Genomic DNA, 20,966 nt, shown 5'->3' on the forward strand with positions numbered 1-20,966 from the left:
TGGGTAAGTCAAAGCGTTTTAAAGTTATCAGCACTTAAAGTGACAGTGGTCAGATTTGCAAAAAATGGCCTGGTCCTTAAGGTGAAATAGGGCTGTGTCCTTAAGGGGTTAAGTAAGTTATAGATGACCTCCTCAGTGGGAGCTGTCACGGCTTCCATCACAGCTGGAGCAAAATAGTTTCTGTTGGGAGGTGGATCAAGCACTGTATGGGTTCTAAACATATCTACTAGTTTACCACCACGGTTAATGGTCCCACCAAGTTTCACTAGTTGTATGCGGACACAGTCAGCATGTCATTAAAGATCAAGCTACAAATAAAGCAGATGAAGTTCCTCTTTGTTTCCTTACATCTTTTCTCAGAGCTGAAGGACGGTTATGAGAAGATGGAGAAGAACCTTCCAGTCCCGGAAGATGTTGAAGGAGCTGCCAAAGCTCTCATGAGATTACAAGATGTCTACTCCTTGAATGTTAAGGGTTTGACACAAGGAGTATTCCAGAGTGGACCCATTTTACACCTTCGTGTTCTACACAAGCTGGACCAGGTCTCCAGCATGTCAGCAGATGACTGTTTCCATATTGGCAAGGTATTGTAGAAGTGTTTCTCCAGAGTGTTCTTTCTTCTGCTGAGTTTTCGGCGTTCTCAGTTTCTTGTTCAGGGGATCACGTTCTAACATTGAATAATCATAGAGATATGTAACATATTTTACAGAATATGTTATACACTAGACTATAAGACGTCCCTATGTATAGATAACAGGGATAATACTTCAGTCAACCCTGGTGGTCTAAGGTAGTGAAGGGTTATTGCAAGTTACCCTGATAGTCTAAGGAAAAGAGAAGCTAAAGTCAAATTCTATAGAGGACTAGAGTAATAGAAGGATTAACGCTTACTACAGGGGGGAACTTCTAACATATATGGAAGGCAAGCATTGTAGAGAGCTTGATGGTGGTCTAGGATAATGGAAGGGTTTATGCTTGCTTTCCTGGTGGTTTAGGGTACTAGAGAGGTTAATGTCTGCTTCTTTAGTGTTCTAGGGCAGTAAAGGGGTTGCTTGCATTTAGGTTGTGTGAGGCAGGGACATGCCTCATGGTTGTTAGGGGAGATATATGGCAGGATTTGCTGTGTCTTCCCTCAGAATCGCCAGGTCTGAAGAAAGACCAGGTGCAGTAATCACCTGGGGATAAAGGAATCCTCAGAGTGAGAGGGGGGGGGGGGACTTGCACACAGAAGGCTGGAGTGGCTCTGTGTGGTCTGAGCCGAGAGGGCTGAGAGACCTCTATCCCCAAGGAGACATTGTTGTGGGAGCAGCCAGGAGGCTGTGGGACATTGGCTGACAAAGCCGCATGGGTTCACAGGGTGTGGACTGTGACTTAGGTGAGTCAGGAACGTCATGTTTAGTTAGAGCCCAGCCGGGCAGGTGTTTATTTTGTATTTATGTTTGGTTTGCTGAGGGGCAATAAATGCACTGTTTGGACCTGAAACCTGGTGTCCTGAAGCCGTATCTGTTGGTCTAGGGCAGTGGTTCTCAACCTTTCTAAAGCCGTGACCCCTTAATACAGTTCCTCATGTTGTGGTGACCCCCAACCATTACATAACCCCCATCATGTGCCAGTATTAAGCCCCCCCCCCATCATCATGTGCCAGTATTAAGCCCCCCCATCATCATGTGCCAGTATTAAGCCCCCCATCATCATGTGCCAGTATTAAGCCCCCCATCATCATGTGCCAGTATTAAGCCCCCCATCATCATGTGCCAGTATTAAGCCCCCCATCATCATGTGCCAGTATTAAGCCCCCCCATCATCATGTGCCAGTATTAAGCCCCCCCATCATCATGTGCCAGTATTAAGCCCCCCATCATCATGTGCCAGTATTAAGCCCCCCATCATCATGTGCCAGTATTAAGTCCCCCCCATCATCATGTGCCAGTATTAAGTCCCCCCCATCATCATCATGTGCCAGTATTAAGTTGCCCCCCCAATCATCATCATGTGCCAGTATAAAGTCCCCCCGCCCATCATCATCATGTGCCAGTCAGTATTAAGTCCCCCCCCCATCATCATCATGTGCCAGCCAGTATTAAGTCCCCCCCCCATCATCATCATGTGCCAGCCAGTATTAAGTCCCCCCCCCATTATCATCATGTGCCAGCCAGTATTAAGTCCCCCCCCCCATTATCATCATGTGCCAGCCAGTATTAAGTCCCCCCCATCATCATCATCATCATCATCATGTGCCAGTATTGTAATAAAATAAAAAAAACACTTATACTTACCTCAGTGTCAGCGATGCAATGCAGGCCTCTTCCGGCCTGTGTCCCGCACTGTAAGGCTCAGGCGGCGTGATGACGTCATCGCGCCGCCTGCGCCGGCCTCTGATAGGCTGCCGGCCTAGTGCGCCGGCAGCCTATCAGAGGAAGGGGAGGGGACACACCTCTCCCTCCCCTGCACCGCCGCAGCACAGGCAGATTACAAGGGAGATGAGCGCAATGGAAGCGCTCATCTCCCTGTGCTTGACTGCGGCGGCGGCTCACTTGGGGGGCGGGAACGGGGGCATTTTAGTTGGGGGGGGCACAGCATGATGTAGGGGGGGACCGTGGCCCCCTCTGGCCCCCCCCCCCCGGCGACGCCACTGCTCACGAGGTAGGGTAGTATAACGCTACACGGGCGCCCCACAATAGGAAGCCTCAGGCGACCCCCCGGAAAGGGCCGATCGACCCCCAGGTTGAGAACCGCTGGTCTAGGGTAATGGGAGAGGAAATACTTGTGACCCTAGTAGTCTAGAGTACTAGAAAGGTTAATGCTTCCCTGGTGTCCTAGGTTAAGAAAAAAATTAAGATCTGCTTCCCTGATGGTCCAGATAAATGGAAGGGTTAATGCCTATTACCAGGTGGTGTAAGGTAGTGGAGTGCGTAATGCTTGCTGGTGGTCTAAGGATACCGAATAGGTTAATATTTCCCTGTGTCCCTGGTGGTCTAAAGTAATAAAATATTTAAGTCCTGCTTTTCTGATGATCTAGAAACCCATTTTCCTGGTGGTCTAAGGAAGTCTAGGGTAATAGAAGGGTAAATACCCATTTCGCTGGTGGTCTAAGATTATTGGAAGGGTTCATGCCATTCCTTGTTGGTCTAGGTAGTAAAGTGCTTAATGCTTCCTGGTGGTCTAAGGGTACTGAATAGCTTAATATTTCCCTGTGGAGGGGTTAATGTGTCCCTGGTGGTCTACACTAATAAAAGATTTAAGGTCTACTTTTCTGATTATCTAGGCTCTGATCTCCCTGGTGGTCTAAGGTAGTGGAGGGGTTAATGCTTCCCTGCTGGTCTAGGGTAATAGAAGGGTTAATACCCATTTACCTGGTGGTCTAGGATAATGGAACGGTTAATGCCAATTTCTCTGGTGGTCTAGGTAGTGCAGTAATTAATGCTTCACCGGTTGTCTAGGGCAGTGGAGGGGTTTGTACCTCATATTCATATATTAGTATAAAAAATACTATATGTTCTGAACCCTCAGCTCGGAGCCAAAAATGTGCTGCACGAAGACGCCATCCGCCATTCCTGCCATCATGATTTTTCATTTTAAATGCTGTGCCTCATTGACATGCATCATGCTTCAAAAATGTAGTCATTATTTTTAAGAAGATGCCCCAGAATTTACTTTTCTTCCTATTTATGTCTAGAACTAGGCTGTAAGTAACTGAGATATAAAAACTGCCCACGTGAAAGTCTGGAATCAATCGACAGCAAATCTTATATTCATTCGGAACATATGTGAGGGAACGCGGAGGTGCCACAGAAGAGGGACGTTCTGTACTAATTCAAAAAACATAATCCCACAATTACAGAGAAAAAAAGCAAAAAGACAACTCAATAATTGTGTTTATTTTTCAAAAAGAAAACACTGTGCTAAAAAAAATACACAAATAACCCATTTGACGTTCAGTGAAATGTAAAAACTAGTCACTATTAGTATTTTTTCTGTGTACAGAGTTTAGGCTTTTTTGCACAGGCCGATGCACAGGCAATTACCGGGGATGAACCAAACGTTCCTGATAATTGCCCGATTGTTGTGTCGATAGGAGAGCTGCATTTACTGTCCAGGCAGCAATGGTCTACAGACAGTAAATGATGATTGTGCTGTATAACAGATGGACTTGCCTAATAAACAAGCGTTTCAATGACGGGCGGCACCAGTTACACAGGGCCTGATAATTGCCACAACTGTAAAAGGGCCTATGTGACCTTATATAGGTCCCCAGCAGAACAATGGAGCTGCCATTATACCTCCTGCTCTCTAATTATAACGAGACAACTTTGTAATAATAAGATGACTCTGCTGACATTTCTTCTTAATGATACTGAGATGACTCTGCTGACCCTTTCCTCTAATGATAATGTGATAAGATGACTCTGCTGACCCTTTTCCCCGAATGGTAATACGTGACTCTTCTGAGCATGCTCTCTAACAATAATGAGATGACTCTGCTGTCCTCTCCCTCTAATGATAATGAGATGACTCTGTTGACCCTCTAATGATAATGAGATGACTCTGCTGACCCTCTAATGATAATGAGATGACTCTGCTGACCCTCTAATGATAATGAGATAACTCTGCTGACCCTCTAATGATAATGAGATGACTCTGCTGACCCTCTAATGACAATGAGATGACTCTGCTGGCCCTCTAATGATAATGAGATGACTCTGCTGACCTTCTAATGATAATGAGATGACTCTGCTGACCCTCTAATGATAATAAGATGACTCTGCTGACCCTCTAATGATAATGAGATGACTCTGCTGACCTTCTAATGATAATGAGATGACTCTGCTGACCCTCTAATGATAATAAGTTGACTCTGCTGACCCTCTAATGATAATGAGATGACTCTGCTGACCCTCTAATGATAATGAGATGACTCTGCTGACCCTCTAATGACAATGAGATGACTCTGCTGACCCTCTAATGACAATGAGATGACTCTGCTGACCCTCTAATGATAATGAGATGACTCTGTTGACCCTCTAATGATAATGAGATGACTCTGCTGACCCTCTAATGATAATGAGATGACTCTGCTGACCCTCTAATGACAATGAGATGACTCTGCTGACCCTCTAATGATAATGAGATGACTCTGCTGACCCTCTAATGACAATGAGATGACTCTGCTGACCCTCTAATGATAATGAGATGACTCTGTTGACCCTCTAATGATAATGAGATGACTCTGCTGACCCTCTAATGATAATGAGATGACTCTGCTGACCTTCTAATGATAATGAGATGACTCTGCTGACCCTCTAATGATAATAACCTAAATCTGTTGATCTTACATTGAAACGTCCATCCCTGTAGATGACTTATGACATCATAACATCTCATTTTATGCCATAATATATGGACTCTCATCCTCCATTGTACCCCACAGGTGGCCTATGACATGGAGGACTTTTACCACTCTATCCCATGGCTCGAGGAGGCAGTCAGTAGGTTCCGGGATTCCTATGGCAGCTGGTTCACGGAGGACCAGGGCTCCCTGGAAGATGCATTGGATTACTTAGCTTTTTCCTACTACAAGGTGAGTGACATCACTGGTTGCTGATTCTTTTACTCTCTGTTGTCATCCAGTAGAAGAAGGACTTACCTATAATCGTCCTACCTCATAAGCATAGAAATAAAACCTGAAATAAGATCTGCTGACTGCTTCGCTCCTCTGCAGGATATCCATTTCACACCAGTTTCCAGTCTGATTTTTATTTCCATCCTGTGGTCGGGGAAATGACACGAGGAATCTAGATAATTAGTTGCAGAAATGCCTGCCGAAAAAGCTTAATACCGCAAGTCATACATTGTGACATCAACATAGGATCTACACTAAGATCAGCCCCAGTCTAATGCTCGGTGGCAGAGCTAGCACTCTGCCCATGGGGGTCTAGGGAAGATAAAGGATGAATAGTAACATCCCTGGTGATCTAGGGCAGTAAAGGGTTTAATGTTAACATTCCTGGTACTGGATTAGTGAAGTGGTTAATAGTAACATTCCTGATGGTCTAGGTCAATGAAGGGGTTAATCGTAACATCCCTGGTAAGAGGTCAGTGAAGGTGTTAATAGTAACATTCCTGGTGGTCTAGGTCAGTGAAGGGGTTAATCGTAACATCCCTGGTAACAGGTCAGTGAAGGTGTTAATAGTAACATTCCTGGTGGTCTAGGTCAGTGAAGGGGTTAATCGTAACATCCCTGGTAAGAGGTCAGTGAAGGCGTTCATAGTAACATTCCTGGTGGTCTGGGTCAGTGAAGGGGTTAATTGTAACATACCTGGTGATGTAGTGCAGTGAAGAGGTTAATAGTAATATACCTGGTAGTCTAGGATAGTTAAGTGGTTAACAGTAATATCCCTAGTAGGCTATGTAAGTGAAGGGGTTAACAGTAACATCCCTGGCAGGCCACATCAGTGAAGGGAGCAATGGTAACATCTGAAATGGTCTAGGACAGTCAAGGGATCAATAAAACCATCGCTGGTGGTCTAGGACAGTGAAGGTGTTAATAGTACATCCCAGGTAGGTTAGGTAAGTGAGGGGAACAATGGTAACAACCCAGGTGGTCTATGGCAGTGAAGGCGTTAATAATAACATATCTGGTGCGGTGCAGAGCAGCGAAAGGGTTAATCATATCTGATTTGGTCTAGAGCAGTAAATGGGTTAACAATAACATCCCTGGTAGGTTAGGTCAGTGATGGGACCATAGTACTAACCCTGATGGTTTAGGGAGGAGACGAGGTTCATGACAACACCCCTGGCGGTCTACAGCCGTCAAGGCAACAATGGTAACATTCCTGGTTGATCTATGTCCTTGAAGGGGTTAATAATAACACCATTGGTGATCTAGGGCAATGAAGGGGCTAACAGTAACATCCGTGGTAGGCTAGGTCAGAGAAGGGATCAATGGAAACAATCCAGATGGTCTAGGACAGTAGAAGGGGGTCTGCAATAGGGAAGGGATTCATGTAGCATATAGAGCATTTCTGTATAAAAGTATAAAAATCCAGCTGCTGGTCTGAAAAATGGAGACTATTTCCGTGGGACAAAGCCCTTTAATGACAATCTGCTCTTCTTCAAGACAGGGAACGTGTCTCGGGCGTTACATCTCTCCAGGGAGTGTCTGCTCTACGGTATGTGAGAAAAACGGAAACCATCAACAAGCAGGTGGCCTGCCGCTGACTGATCGTGTGCTTCTCCATTCTAATCACAAACTGGATTTTTTTGTTAACCCTTCACACACTGATCAAGTTTGTTAAATACATGACAGAAAAGTAAAGGTTATATCTCTCCAAGTCCCTCCGTCCAACAGATTTTCCTAAGTGTCAGTCTTTAGTGCAGTTCTCGCATTCTATTCATGAACTAAAAGGCTCACTTTATGTTCTGCGCTTTATACTGCAACTCAACTCTAAAAATGCTTTATTACCATAACCTATTTCTCTCCTGCAGATCCTTATAACATGAGACTGGCCCTAAATGTCGCCAAATATGAAAAGATATTAGACGAGACTCCGGCTAGAGAAGCCGCGGAGGAGCCAACCCTGCTGAGGCCGAACGTCACCCACCTGAGGACACGAGACCTGTATGAGGGGCTCTGCCAGACTATGGGGTCCCAGGTACAGACAGAGATACGTCACTGGTAAAGATATCCAAGAGACCTGTCAGTGACATCACATGATGCTGTGTCTGATGACATCATCGGGTACAGGATCTATGTACACTGTAAGGCCTCATGCACGCGACCATTGTTTGGGTCCGCATCCGAGACGCGGTTTGCGGACCGCAAAAAACGGCACGGTCGTGTGCATGAGGCCTAAAATAGTGACACATTCATCAGTGTGATGACATCATCAGGACATGTCGCTGCAGCTTATAGATAGGCCGGACCATGACTGGAGGGGGGAAGAACCACAGGGGCGACACTGTTAAATACATAAAGGGGGGCTCATATGACAGAGGTACTCCTGTGCCGGGGGTTCCTCCAGCTTTCATCCTCTGCTGTGTCATCTCCTCTTTAGCCTTTTCAACACGAGGATCCAAGACTCACGTGTTCTTATGACACAAACAGAAGCCCCTATCTCATACTCCAGCCCCTGAAGAAGGAGGTGGTGAACCTGGCTCCTTACATCCTTCTCTACCATGACTTTGTCAGCGACTACGAGGCCGAGAAGATCAAGGAACTTGCTGCTCCATGGGTGAGTTGAAGCTCTGAGCATCTCCTCCAAATTATACAAGCTGCACTCACTATTCTGCTGGTGCAGTCACTGTGTACATTACATTACTTATCCTGTACTGATCCTGAGTTACATCCCGTATTATACTCCAGAGCTGCACTCACTATTCTGCTGGTGCAGTCACTGTGTACATACATTACATTACTTATCCTGTACTGATCCTGAGTTACATCCTGTATTATACTCCAGAGCTGCACTCACTATTCTGCTGGTGCAGTCACTGTGTACATACATTACATTACTTATCCTGTACTGATCCTGAGTTACATCCTGTATTATACTCCAGAGCTGCACTCACTATTCTGCTGGTGCAGTCACTCTGTACATACATTACATTACTTATCCTGTACTGATCCTGAGTTACATCCTGTATTATACTCCAGAGCTGCACTCACTATTCTGCTGGTGCAGTCACTGTGAACATACATTACATTACTTATCCTGTACTGATCCTGAGTTACATCCTGTATTATACTCCAGAGCTGCACTCACTATTCTGCTGGTGGAGTCACTGTGTACATACATTACTTATCCTGTACTGATCCTGAGTTACATCCTGTATTATACTCCAGAGCTGCACTCACTATTCTGCTGGTGCAGTTACTGTGTACATACATTACTTATCCTGTACTGATCCTGAGTTACATCCTGTATTATACTCCAGAGCTGCACTCACTATTCTGCTGGTGCAGTCACTGTGTACATACATTACATTACTTATCCTGTACTGATCCTGAGTTACATCCTGTATTATACTCCAGAGCTGCACTCACTATTCTGCTGGTGGAGTCACTGTGTACATACATTACTTATCCTGTACTGATCCTGAGTTACATCCTGTATTATACTCCAGAGCTGCACTCACTATTCTGCTGGTGCAGTTACTGTGTACATACATTACTTATCCTGTACTGATCCTGAGTTACATCCTGTATTATACTCCAGAGCTGCACTCACTATTCTGCTGGTGCAGTCACTCTGTACATACATTACATTACTTATCCTGTACTGATCCTGAGTTACATCCTGTATTATACTCCAGAGCTGCACTCACTATTCTGCTGGTGCAGTCACTGTGTACATACATTACATTACTTATCCTGTACTGATCCTGAGTTACATCCTGTATTATACTCCAGAGCTGCACTCACTATTCTGCTGGTGCAGTTACTGTGTACATACATTACTTATCCTGTACTGATCCTGAGTTACATCCTGTATTATACTCCAGAGCTGCACTCACTATTCTGCTGGTGGAGTCACTGTGTACATACATTACTTATCCTGTACTGATCCTGAGTTACATCCTGTATTATACTCCAGAGCTGCACTCACTATTCTGCTGGTGCAGTTACTGTGTACATACATTACTTATCCTGTACTGATCCTGAGTTACATCCTGTATTATACTCCAGAGCTGCATTCACTATTCTGCTGGTGCAGTCACTGTGTACATACATTACTTATCCTGTACTGATCCTGAGTTACATCCTGTATTATACTCCAGAGCTGCACTCACTATTATGCTGGTGCAGTCACTGTGTACATACATTACATTACTTATCCTGTACTGATCCTGAGTTACATCCTGTATTATACTCCAGAGCTGCACTCACTATTCTGCTGGTGGAGTCACTGTGTACATACATTACTTATCCTGTACTGATCCTGAGTTACATCCTGTATTATACTCCAGAGCTGCACTCACTATTCTGCTGGTGGAGTCACTGTGTACATACATTACTTATCCTGTACTGATCCTGAGTTACATCCTGTATTATACTCCAGAGCTGTACTCACTATTCTGCTGGTGCAGTCACTGTGTACATACATTACTTATCCTGTACTGATCCTGAGTTACATCCTGTATTATACTCCAGAGCTGCACTCACTATTCTGCTGGTGGAGTCACTGTGTACAGACATTACATTACTTATCCTGTACTGATCCTGAGTTACATGCTGTATTATCCTCCAGAGCTGCACTCACTATTCTGCTGGTGCAGTCACTGTGTACATACATTACTTATCCTGTACTGATCCTGAGTTACATCCTGTATTATACTCCAGAACTGCACTCACTATTCTGCTGGTGCAGTCACTGTGTACATACATGACTTATCCTGTACTGATCCTGAGTTACATTCTGTATTATACTCCAGAGCTGCACTCACTATTCTGCTGGTGCAGTCACTGTGTACATACATTACTTATCCTGTACTAATCCTGAGTTACATCCTGGGTTATACTCCAGAGCTGCACTCACTATTCTGCTGGTGTTGTCACTGTGTACATACATTACATTACTTATCCTGTACTGATCCTGAGTTACATGCTGTATTATCCTCCAGAGATGCACTCACTATTCTGCTGGTGCAGTCACTGTGTACATACATTACTTATCCTGTACTGATCCTGAGTTACATCCTGTATTATACTCCAGAGCTGCACTCACTATTCTGCTGGTGGAGTCACTGTGTACATACATGACTTATCCTGTACTGATCCTGAGTTACATTCTGTATTATACTCCAGAGCTGCACTCACTATTCTGCTGGTGCAGTCACTGTGTACATACATTACATTACTTATCCTGTACTGATCCTGAGTTACATCCTGTATTATACTCCAGAGCTGCACTCACTATTCTGCTGGTGCAGTCACTGTGTACATACATTACTTATCCTGTACTGATCCTGAGTTACATCCTGTATTATACTCCAGAGCTGCACTCACCATTCTGCTGGTGCAGTCACTGTGTACATACATTACTTATCCTGTACTGATCCTGAGTTACTTCCTGTATTATACTCCAGAGCTGCACTCACTATTCTGCTGGTAGAGTCACTGTGTACATACATTACATTACTTATCCTGTACTGATCCTGAGTTACATCCTGTATTATACTCCAGAGCTGCACTCACTATTCTGCTGGTGCAGTCACTGTGTACATACATTACATTACTTATCCTGTACTGATCCTGAGTTACATTCTGTATTATACTCCAGAGCTGCACTCACTATTCTGCTGGTGGAGTCACTGTGTACATACATTACATTACTTATCCTGTACTGATCCTGAGTTACATCCTGCATTTTACTACAGAGCTGCACTCACTATTCTGCTGGTGCAGTCACTGTGTACATACATTACATTACTTATCCTGTACTGATCCTGAGTTACATCCTGTATTATACTCCAGAGCTGCACTCACTATTCTGCTGGTGCAGTCACTGTGTACATACATTACATTACTTATCCTGTACTGATCCTGAGTTACATCCTGTATTATACTCCAGAGCTGCACTCACTATTCTGCTGGTGCAGTCACTGTGTACATACATTACTTATCCTGTACTGATCCTGAGTTACATCCTGTATTATACTCCAGAGCTGCACTCACTATTCTGCTGGTGCAGTCACTGTGTACATACATTACTTATCCTGTACTGATCCTGAGTTACATCCTGTATTATACTCCAGAGCTGCACTCACTATTCTGCTGGTGCAGTCACTGTGTACATACATTACTTATCCTGTACTGATCCTGAGTTACATCCTGTATTATACTCCAGAGCTGCACTCAGATCTGGTCATACACTTTCCCAAGTCTCACCCTCAGGGATCATGCACACGACCATTGTTTTTGTCTGCATCCATAACAATATAGACCACGTCCTATTCTTGCCCGCAGTACAGACAAGGATAGGACAGTTCTATTAGGGGTCGGACGGCGCGCGGCCGGTATCTGTGTTTTGCGGATCGCGATCCCTCAGGCGGTATACAGCCGGTGATGTGACATCTCACAGTGTATTACTGGAGGTTTTTGTTTCTTATGTGCCGTTCTCTATGGTTACTCTGGATCAGAACAGAACGTCGCCCCCTCCAGAGGGTGAGACAGTTTATGAGGCTCCAGAGCCGGGACGTTCCTCATTACACATTCCTAGAAGTCGGGTTGAGGATTCATGCGCCAGAATGACGTCGCTTTTTCCTTCTGCTCATAAGATTTGGCTGCGACCGCCAAAGGAGAGAATGGAGAAACCTCACAACAACGTATAACCGCCTCAGATACACGGAGATAGCTGGGAAACCTTCATATTATCTGTCACCGGGAAAGCTGGGTGACAGCCAGTATGACTGGAATTACAGCTTTCCCACTGGACATCATCATCCAGCTTTCCTGCAGTCCTCAGTGGGATAGACAGTGATACACCAGGGCCTAGGAAAGCTGGGTGACGGGTGTCATGTATTGGTTTTTGGATTTCTGTTACTAATCGCGTCAAATGTATCAAAATTTAACAAGTTACATGATACGTAGTAACAAAGGTGTCCATCGTCTTCTCCAGCTGCAGCGGTCGGTGGTGGCCTCCGGAGTCCAGCAGGCGAAGGCCGAGTACAGGATCAGCAAAAGGTAGTGGGCTCCTCCGGGAACTGTGTATTCAGCTGCCAGGAGGAGTTGTAGAGGGATGAGACATCATGAAATCCCCATTGCTAGAAACAATAACCCCATAACAATGCTAGAAACAATACCCCCATAATGCTAGAGACAATACCCCCATAATGCTAGAGACAATACCCCCATAACATTGCTAGAGACAATACCCCATAACAATGCTAGAGACAATACCCCATAACAATGCTAGAGACAATACCCCATAACAATGTTGGAGATAGTACCTGCATAACAGATCCAGAAACAATAGCCCCATAGCAATGCTAGAGACAATACCCCCATAACATTGCTAGAAACAATACCCCCATAAAATGGCTAGAGACAATACCCCCATAACAGATCCAGAAACAGTATGTCACCACCAGTTCTGTGAGAAGATCTGGCAGACGTTCTTCTCTACCTCTGGTATGACGTTCTTTGTTTTGGTTTCACTTTGTCATCTCCTTTCCTTCTGCCAGGTGTCACTTATTTAGACTAATTGTCTTCCTTTATATTCCCTCCCATACTGCCTCACTGCTGTTTATACTACTTCCTGGATGAAGTGTTCACTGCTGGAGGCTGCGTCTGCTGTTTTTCCCTTATTGTGTTTCCTTGCTGGCTTGATTCTAGGAGACCCTGACTCCGTCCGTATTAAGTGCAGGGAGCCGGTAGTCGTGTCCCCTCACTATAATAGGGTTTTCAGGTGTCACACAGTCTTAGGTACGTGGGCATGCAATCGTCTACCATTGAGACCCTTGCATGTGCTTAGCAGTCAGGGAGAGCTATTGGGGTTTTATAGGGCTCGCCTATATGCTCCTTAGTTTGGGATCATGCCAGTCGGTCGTTTATTTATAAGTTCCAGCTATCTGCAACTTCATCCGTGACATTATAAACCGCCATAACCCTCTTAAGCATGGATCCGGTTTCAGCCTTGATTGACCGCATGCAAGGTCTTTCGCGGGAGGTAGCTGATCTCCGTAAAACTGTGTCTCAGTTTCAGGTGACCAGTTCTGCTTGCGTTCATGGAGTTTGTTCCGAGCCTAAGATCTCGCTCCCGGATACGTTCTCCGGGGGTAGTGAGAATTTTGTTCACTTTAGAGAGGCTTGCAAACTCCATTTTCGCCTACTTCCCCATTCCTCTGGTGATGAGGAGCAGAGGGTGGGGATCATCATCTCGCTGCTCAGGGATAACGCTCAGTCTTGGGCCTTTTCGCTGCCGGTCGGGGCACGGACCCTCCGATCGGTGGATTAATTTTTTGTAGCCCTGGGGCAGATATATGGTGACCCGGATCGTATTGCTCTGGCTGAATCTAAACTGCGTCTTTTATGCCAGGGTACACAGTCCACAGAGATATACTGTTCTGAATTTTGGAGATGGGCAGCTGATACTGGTTGGAATGATGCTGCACTCCGAAGTCAATTTTGCCATGGTCTTTCGGAGGGATTGAAAGATGCATTCGCTTTTCATGAGAGACCAGCGTCATTAGAGTCTGCCATGTCTCTAGCTGTTCGTATTGACAGGCGTCTTAGAGAGAGAGGAGAGATCACTCCTTCCTGTCATATTCAGCCCAAGGACAGTGCGGCGGTCTCATTCAGTGCACAGGGGCCTCAGTCTCTCTCAATCCTCTCTGTGGAGGACATGCAGCTGGGTTTGCTTGCCTCTGATAGTAGAGGATTCAGCTCTCAGAGGAGGGTTTGTTGTGGGGGTATAAATCATTTGGCTAATGTTTGACCCTCTAGGACAGTGATGGCGAACCTATGGCACTGGTGCCAGAGGCGGCACTCGGAGCCCTCTCTGTGGGCACCCGCACCTTGGAAAAAGTCTATGGTGTACCAATATGCTTTAGACTTTTCCTGCCATTCATCAGCACAGGACACACTATGAAGAGCACAGGCAGCACACTGAATGTAGGCTATTAAGCTATTATAGCTAAATGATAAAGTACATGGAAGATATACTATATTGGTATTCAGGTTAAATTGCCGTGTTGGCACTTTGCGATAAATAAGTGGGTATTTGGTTGCAGTTTGGGCACTCGGTCTCTAAAAGGTTCACCATCACTGCTCTAGGAGATTCATCGAGTTTTCTGAGGGTAATAAAAAAAAGAAACCCTCTAAAAACGTTCCATCTGTTACTATTGGCAAGGTTGATGCGGAAATTGAAGGTTTGCCATTTACTTGTAGTTCACGTTTTCTCCTACCTGCCAGGGTGGCGCTGGAGATCAAGAACATTGTTTGTGAGATTTTTGTAGATAGTGGAGCATCTGTCAATCTCATTGATAATCAAATTGCTATAACTCATGGTTTCCAGGTAGGCGCTTTGGAAAAGGATATACCTGTTTTTGCTATTGATTCCGTTCCACTTTCTCAAAGATCGTTAAAGGGCATAGTTCACAATATCCATTTGACTGTGAGTGATGCTCATGTTGAGGATATGTCATGTTTCGTCTTAAGCGGATTACCTGCTCCTCTAGTGTTGGGGCTACCCTGGCTCACTAAACATAACCCCACCATTGATTGGCAAGCGAGGCAAATAAATGTTTGGAGTGAGTTTTGCAGAGAGAATTGCCTCATGACATCTGTTTCTGAGGTTTCTACTAAGACTGTACCATCTTTTCTCTCAGAATTTTTGGATGTGCTATCCGAGACTGGTGTCCAGGAGTTGCCCCCTCACCGGGAGTACGACTGCCCTATTAATCTCATCCCAGGCGCCAAGCTGCCAAAATCTCGTTTATACAATCTCTCCCAACCTGAAAGGGTCGCTATGCGTGCTTATATCTCTGAGAGCCTGAGAAAGGGACACATACGACCCTCGAAGTCATCTGTTGCCGCTGGGGTTTTTTTTGTTAAGAAAAAAGATGGTTCTTTAAGACCTTGTCTGGATTTCAGGGAGCTGAACAGTATCACAATTCGTGACCCTTATCCGCTTCCTCTGATCCCAGACCTGTTTAACCAGATTGTTGGGCATGATTCAGGAGGTGGGTAATCTAAAATATAACATTTAATGATAATGCAAATAAAACATAAAATAGTTCCTAAATAAAGTGTGCAATGACAAACCTTGGGATAGAAAATGTTGGTATACACTAGAAATCACCTAGGTATCTATCCCAAATGAAAAATACATAAATACACTCAAATGGTGCACGGCGGCACCAGTAACCGATTGTCCTACCGGTACCGCGAGACAGGATACGGATCGTTCACCCCCGACAAAGCTCCAATAGAGGCTTCTTCATGTAGAAAAATGAAAAAGTGATGTCAGGCAGTGATACACAAGAGTGCAGGGTCCCTGTAAAGGCCCTATGGCTGACTGACAATTATTTCCTAATACTAGATATAGGTAGCAGCCTCACCACAGGGCACTCGTCCTTACAAGGACGACCCCGTCCGGAACCTGTCCCTCAAAGATAATACTATATGTCCCTAAAGGATCTAGAAAAAGCTCCCAGAGCACTAGGAATGGGTATTAAATAAGTCCTCAATCCCTAGAGACCAGCCTGACAAAATTCGTCGGCCAGTAGTGGAGGTATGGCCAGATGGTGGACACCTCCTAGGGCGGTCTCTATAGATGGAGAGACTATGGTACTTGCAGTTATGTGATGCACAGAAAGACTGCACTTGGGACGACATCTGTTTCTGAGGTTTCTACTAAGACTGTACCATCTTTTCTCTCAGAATTTTTGGATGTGCTATCCGAGACTGGTGTCGAGGAGTTGCCCCCTCACCGGGAGTACGACTGCCCTATTAATCTCATCCCAGGCGCCAAGCTGCCAAAATCTCGTTTATACAATCTCTCCCAACCTGAAAGGGTCGCTATGCGTGCTTATATCTCTGAGAGCCTGAGAAAGGGACACATCCGACCCTCGAAGTCATCTGTTGCCGCTGGGGTTTTTTTTGTTAAGAAAAAAGATGGTTCTTTAAGACCATGTCTGGATTTCGGGGAGCTGAACAGTATCACAATTCGTGACCCTTATCCGCTTCCTCTGATCCCGGACCTGTTTAACCAGATTGTTGGGGCTAAAGTTTTTTCTAAGTTGGATTTAAGAGGGGCATATAACCTAGTCAGGGTCAGGGAAGGGGACGAATGGAAGACGGCCTTCAATACCCCTGAGGGCCATTTCGAGAATTTGTTTATGCCCTTTGGTTTGATGAATGCTCCGGCCATCTAACAACATTTTGTGAACAGCATTTTTTATCATTTAATAGGGAAATTTGTACTGGTGTCTCTAGATGACATTTAGATTTTTTTCTCCTGATTTCAAGACTCATCGGAACTACCTACGTCAGGTCTTGCTCATCCTGCGGGAGAATAAATTGTACTCTAAACTGGAAAAATGTGTTTTTGCGGTTCCGGAGATTCAATTTCTTGGTTTTCTTCTCTCCGCGCTGTGCTTGATTAGGAGCTTCCTGAGAATCAGAAGGTGCTGATGCGGTTTTGGGGTTTTGCCAATTATTACAGAAAGTTCATTTTGAATTATTCCTCTGTTGTTAAGCCACTCACTGATATGACTAAAAATGGGGTGGATTTTTCCTCTTGGTCGGTAGAGGCGCTTAAAGCCTTTTCTAGTATTAAAGAGAGTTTTGCTTCCACTCCCATTTTGGTACAACCTGATATCTCTCTACCTTTTATTGTTGAGGTGGACGCTTCTGAGGTGGGTGTGGGTGCGGTCTTATCTCAGGGTCCCTCTCCTGCCAAATGCGACCGTGTGCCTTTTTCTCAAGGAAACTCTCCTCTGCGGAGAGAAATTACGATGTGGGAGATAGGGAGTTGTTGGGCATCAAATTAGCTTTTGAGGAATGGCGCCATTGGTTAGAGGGAGCCAGACACCCTATTACCGTGTTTACCGACCATAAGAATCTGGCCTACTTGGAATCGGCCAAGCGTCTGAACCCGAGACAAGCTAGATGGTCTTTGTTTTTTTTAGGTTTAATTTTGTTGTTACGTTCTGCCCTAGGGTTAAGAATGTGAAGGCGGATGCCCTGTCACGTTGTTTTCCGGGAAGGGGAACTTTGAAGACACAGGTCCCATTTTGGCTGAAGGGGCTGTCGTCTCTGCTCTTTATCCTGATTTGGAGGCAGAGGTTCAGGCAGCCAAGGCAGAGGCTTCTGATCTTTGTCCTCCTGGGAGGTTGTTTGTGCCTCTCGCTAGACGACACAAGGTTTTTAAGGAGCACCACGATACTGTCCTTGCTGGGCACCCGGGGAGTAGAGCCACAGTGGATATCATTGCTCGGAGATTCTGGTGGCCGGCTCTTTGTAAGACAGTTGAGGGTTTTGTGGCAGCCTGCGAGACCTGCGCTCGTGCCAAGGTCCCTCATTCACGGCCATCGGGTTCTCTCCTCCCGTTACCCATTCCTTCCCGTCCTTGGACGCATCTGTCCATGGACTTCACTACGGACCTGCCTCGTTCCTCGGGGAAGACTGTGATTCTGGTGGTAGTGGACCGTTTTAGCAAAATGGCGCATTTAATTCCCTTTCCTGGGTTACCAATACTAAGACGCTGGCACAAGCGTTTGTTGATCACGTTTGTTGTTCGGACATTGTTTCTGATAGGGGCACGCAATTTGATTCCAGATTCTGGAAGGCCTTCTGCTCTCGCTTGGGGGTTCGGTTGTCGTTCTCTTCTGCTTTTCACCCGCAGTCGAATGGTCAGACCGAACGCGTCAATCAGAATCTGGAGACATATCTGCGCTGTTTTGTGGCGGAGAATCAGGAGGATTGGTGTTCTTTTTTGTCCCTTGCTGAGTTTGCTTTAAATAACCGTCGCCAGGAGTCCTTTGATAAGTCACCATTTTTTGGTGCATATGGGTTTCATCCGCAGTTTGGGACATTCTCTGGAGAGGGGTCTTCTGGTTTGCCCTGATGAGGAGAGATTTTCCTCATCTTTGTCATTTATTTGGCAAAAGATTCAGGGTAATCTGAAGAGGATGAGTGAGAGATATAAGCGTGTGGTGGATAAGAGATGTGTGCCTGGTCCTGACCTGAATGTGGGTGATCTGGTGTGGTTGTCTACAAAGAATATCAAACTAAAGGTTCCCTCCTGGAAGTTGGGTCCTAAGTTTATTGGGCCTTACAAAATCTTGTCCGTCATCAATCCCGTTGCCTTCCGTTCTGATCTTCCTCAGACTTGGAAGATCCATAATGTTTTTCACAGGTCCCTATTAAAACCTTATGTCCAACCCACTGTACCTTCCTCTTTGCCTCCTCCTCCGATTTTTGTTGATAATAATCTTGAATTTCAGGTCTCTAGGATTGTGGATTCTCGCATTATCCGCGGTTCTCTTCAGTACCTCGTTCATTGGGAGGGTTATGGTCCTGAGGAGAGGATGTGGGTCCCAGTGGCGGACATTAAGGCCACTCGTCTCATCAGGGCTTTCCATAGGTCTCATCCTGAGAAGGTGGGCTCTGAGTGTCCGGAGTCCATCCGTAGAGGGTGGGGTACTGTCACCGCCAGTTCGGTGCGAAGGTCTGGCAGACCTGGTATGACGTTCTTTGTTTTGGTTCCACTTTGTCATCTCCTTTCCTTCTTCCAGGTGTCACTTATTTAGACTAATCGTCTTCCTTTATATTCCCTCCCACACGGCCTCACTTTGCGGTTTATACTACTTCCTGGATGAAGTGTTCACTGCTGGAGGCTGCTGCTGCTGTTTGCTCAGAAAAGTCTTTTCCCTTATTGTGTTTCCTTGCTGGCTTGATTCTAGGTGACCCTGACTCCGTCCGTATTAAGTGCAGGGAGCCGGTGGTCGTGTCCCCTCACTATTATAGGGTTTTCAGGTGTCACACAGTCTTAGGTATGTGGGCATGCAATCTTCTACCAGTGAGACCCTTGCATGTGCATAGCAGTCAGGGAGAGCTCTTAGGGTTTTATAGGGCTCACCTATATGCTCATTAGTTTGAGATCAAGCCAGTCGGTCGTTTATTTATAAGTTCCAGCTATCTGCAACTTCATCCGTGACACAGTACCCCCATAACAATGCTAGAGACAATGCCCCCATAACTGTCACGGCCATGGTCATGGTCGTGACTCCTGTTTGGATTTGGTTTGGATTTGGTTCTTCAACCACAGGTGAGGGCCGCTAGTGTGTTGCCTCACTTGTGGTTGCCGCGGGCAACAAGTCGTTTGGTATTGTCACAGTATAGCAGCCTGAGCTAGTGCTAGGCAGCTTGCGGAAATGTTCATGCGGTTGCACCTAGCAACCTCTCTGTTAGGTGTGTGTGTATGTTATGCACTTTGTAGGTCTGGTGTGCACAAAGTTTATGTTTGGTGTGCACTGTGACTCTTCCCTTCACTGTGGCTGCCCGTGGCAAAGTTTGGTTTGGATGTGTACATGTGGTGGCAGTGTCTCGGCCTTCTGGCTGACTCCCAGGACATGGTTGCCACCCATGTCGTTGCCTGCGGCAACAGCTGCAGTGTGATCTTCTTTTGGACACTTCCCCTTTAAGTGGTTTCACTCCCTGGTTAGTGTTGGAAGGGTTAATTCCCTCTCCTGTGTGTGTCTGTGTGGGTGTGGGTGTGGCCACTTTGGGCTATAAAGCCTCTTTGGAGATCAGAAGCTGAGGGGTTCTTCAGCCATGCTTTGCTGGAGATACCCTCCTGGTAATTCCATCTGCCAGTGGGGGCCACCCTTGTGGTCATAAACAAATTGTTATGTATTGTTTATACACGATGTTCTGAGGATGTGTTTGTGTGTCATGTCTATTGTTTGCAGCGTATGGTTTCCTGGTGTCCTGTGTGGTGTGTGTGCTCTGTCGTTTGTGTTTGTGGACAGCATCACTGATACTTGGGTCCCAGGCTCTGTGTCTGTGGCAGGTAAGTGTTATTACTAGTTGCACTTACCTGCCATTGCCATATGACTGTTTCTGTTTCCCCTGTCTTTATAGTTTGGCCATCTTTAGACTCCTATTTCTCCGTGTCCAGGAGGAACAGGTAGTCTACCCAGCTCCTAGCTTAGGGACCTGCGGAGGGTTAGTAGGGACCCGAGGTTCCAGAGCATGAGTCCTCCTACCTTCAAGGTCGGCTCATGTCGCTAGGAGTTAGGGTCAGATTAGGGAAGCAATAGGAGGTGACCTGCTCCCTAATTCTGTGGTTCTGGCCAAGTCGTGACTACCATCCTCCGTCATCGCACGGCTGAGGGTTTTCCCCATCCTCAGCCGTGACAATAACATTGCTACAAACAATACCCCATAACATTGCTAGAGACAATACCCCCATAACATTGCTAGAGACAATACCCCCATAACAACGCTAGAGACAATACCC

At 45.7% G+C, this 20,966-nt stretch overlaps 1 protein-coding gene across 1 annotated transcript in view; it reads left to right on the forward strand.

Moving 5' to 3' along the window:
• The window catches only part of P4HA3 (prolyl 4-hydroxylase subunit alpha 3), a 46,673-nt gene that overhangs the window by 18,001 nt on the left and 7,706 nt on the right, over positions 1-20,966 (forward strand). The window contains exons 3-8 of the mRNA XM_044290844.1: positions 361-584; positions 5,429-5,578; positions 7,118-7,169; positions 7,486-7,652; positions 8,055-8,231; positions 12,618-12,682. Of these exons, the coding sequence (XP_044146779.1) occupies positions 361-584; positions 5,429-5,578; positions 7,118-7,169; positions 7,486-7,652; positions 8,055-8,231; positions 12,618-12,682 (835 nt within the window). The remainder of the gene's footprint in view (positions 1-360; positions 585-5,428; positions 5,579-7,117; positions 7,170-7,485; positions 7,653-8,054; positions 8,232-12,617; positions 12,683-20,966) is intronic.

This window comes from Bufo gargarizans, chromosome 1 (assembly GCF_014858855.1).
Source record: "Bufo gargarizans isolate SCDJY-AF-19 chromosome 1, ASM1485885v1, whole genome shotgun sequence".
Lineage (NCBI taxonomy): Eukaryota > Metazoa > Chordata > Amphibia > Anura > Bufonidae > Bufo > Bufo gargarizans.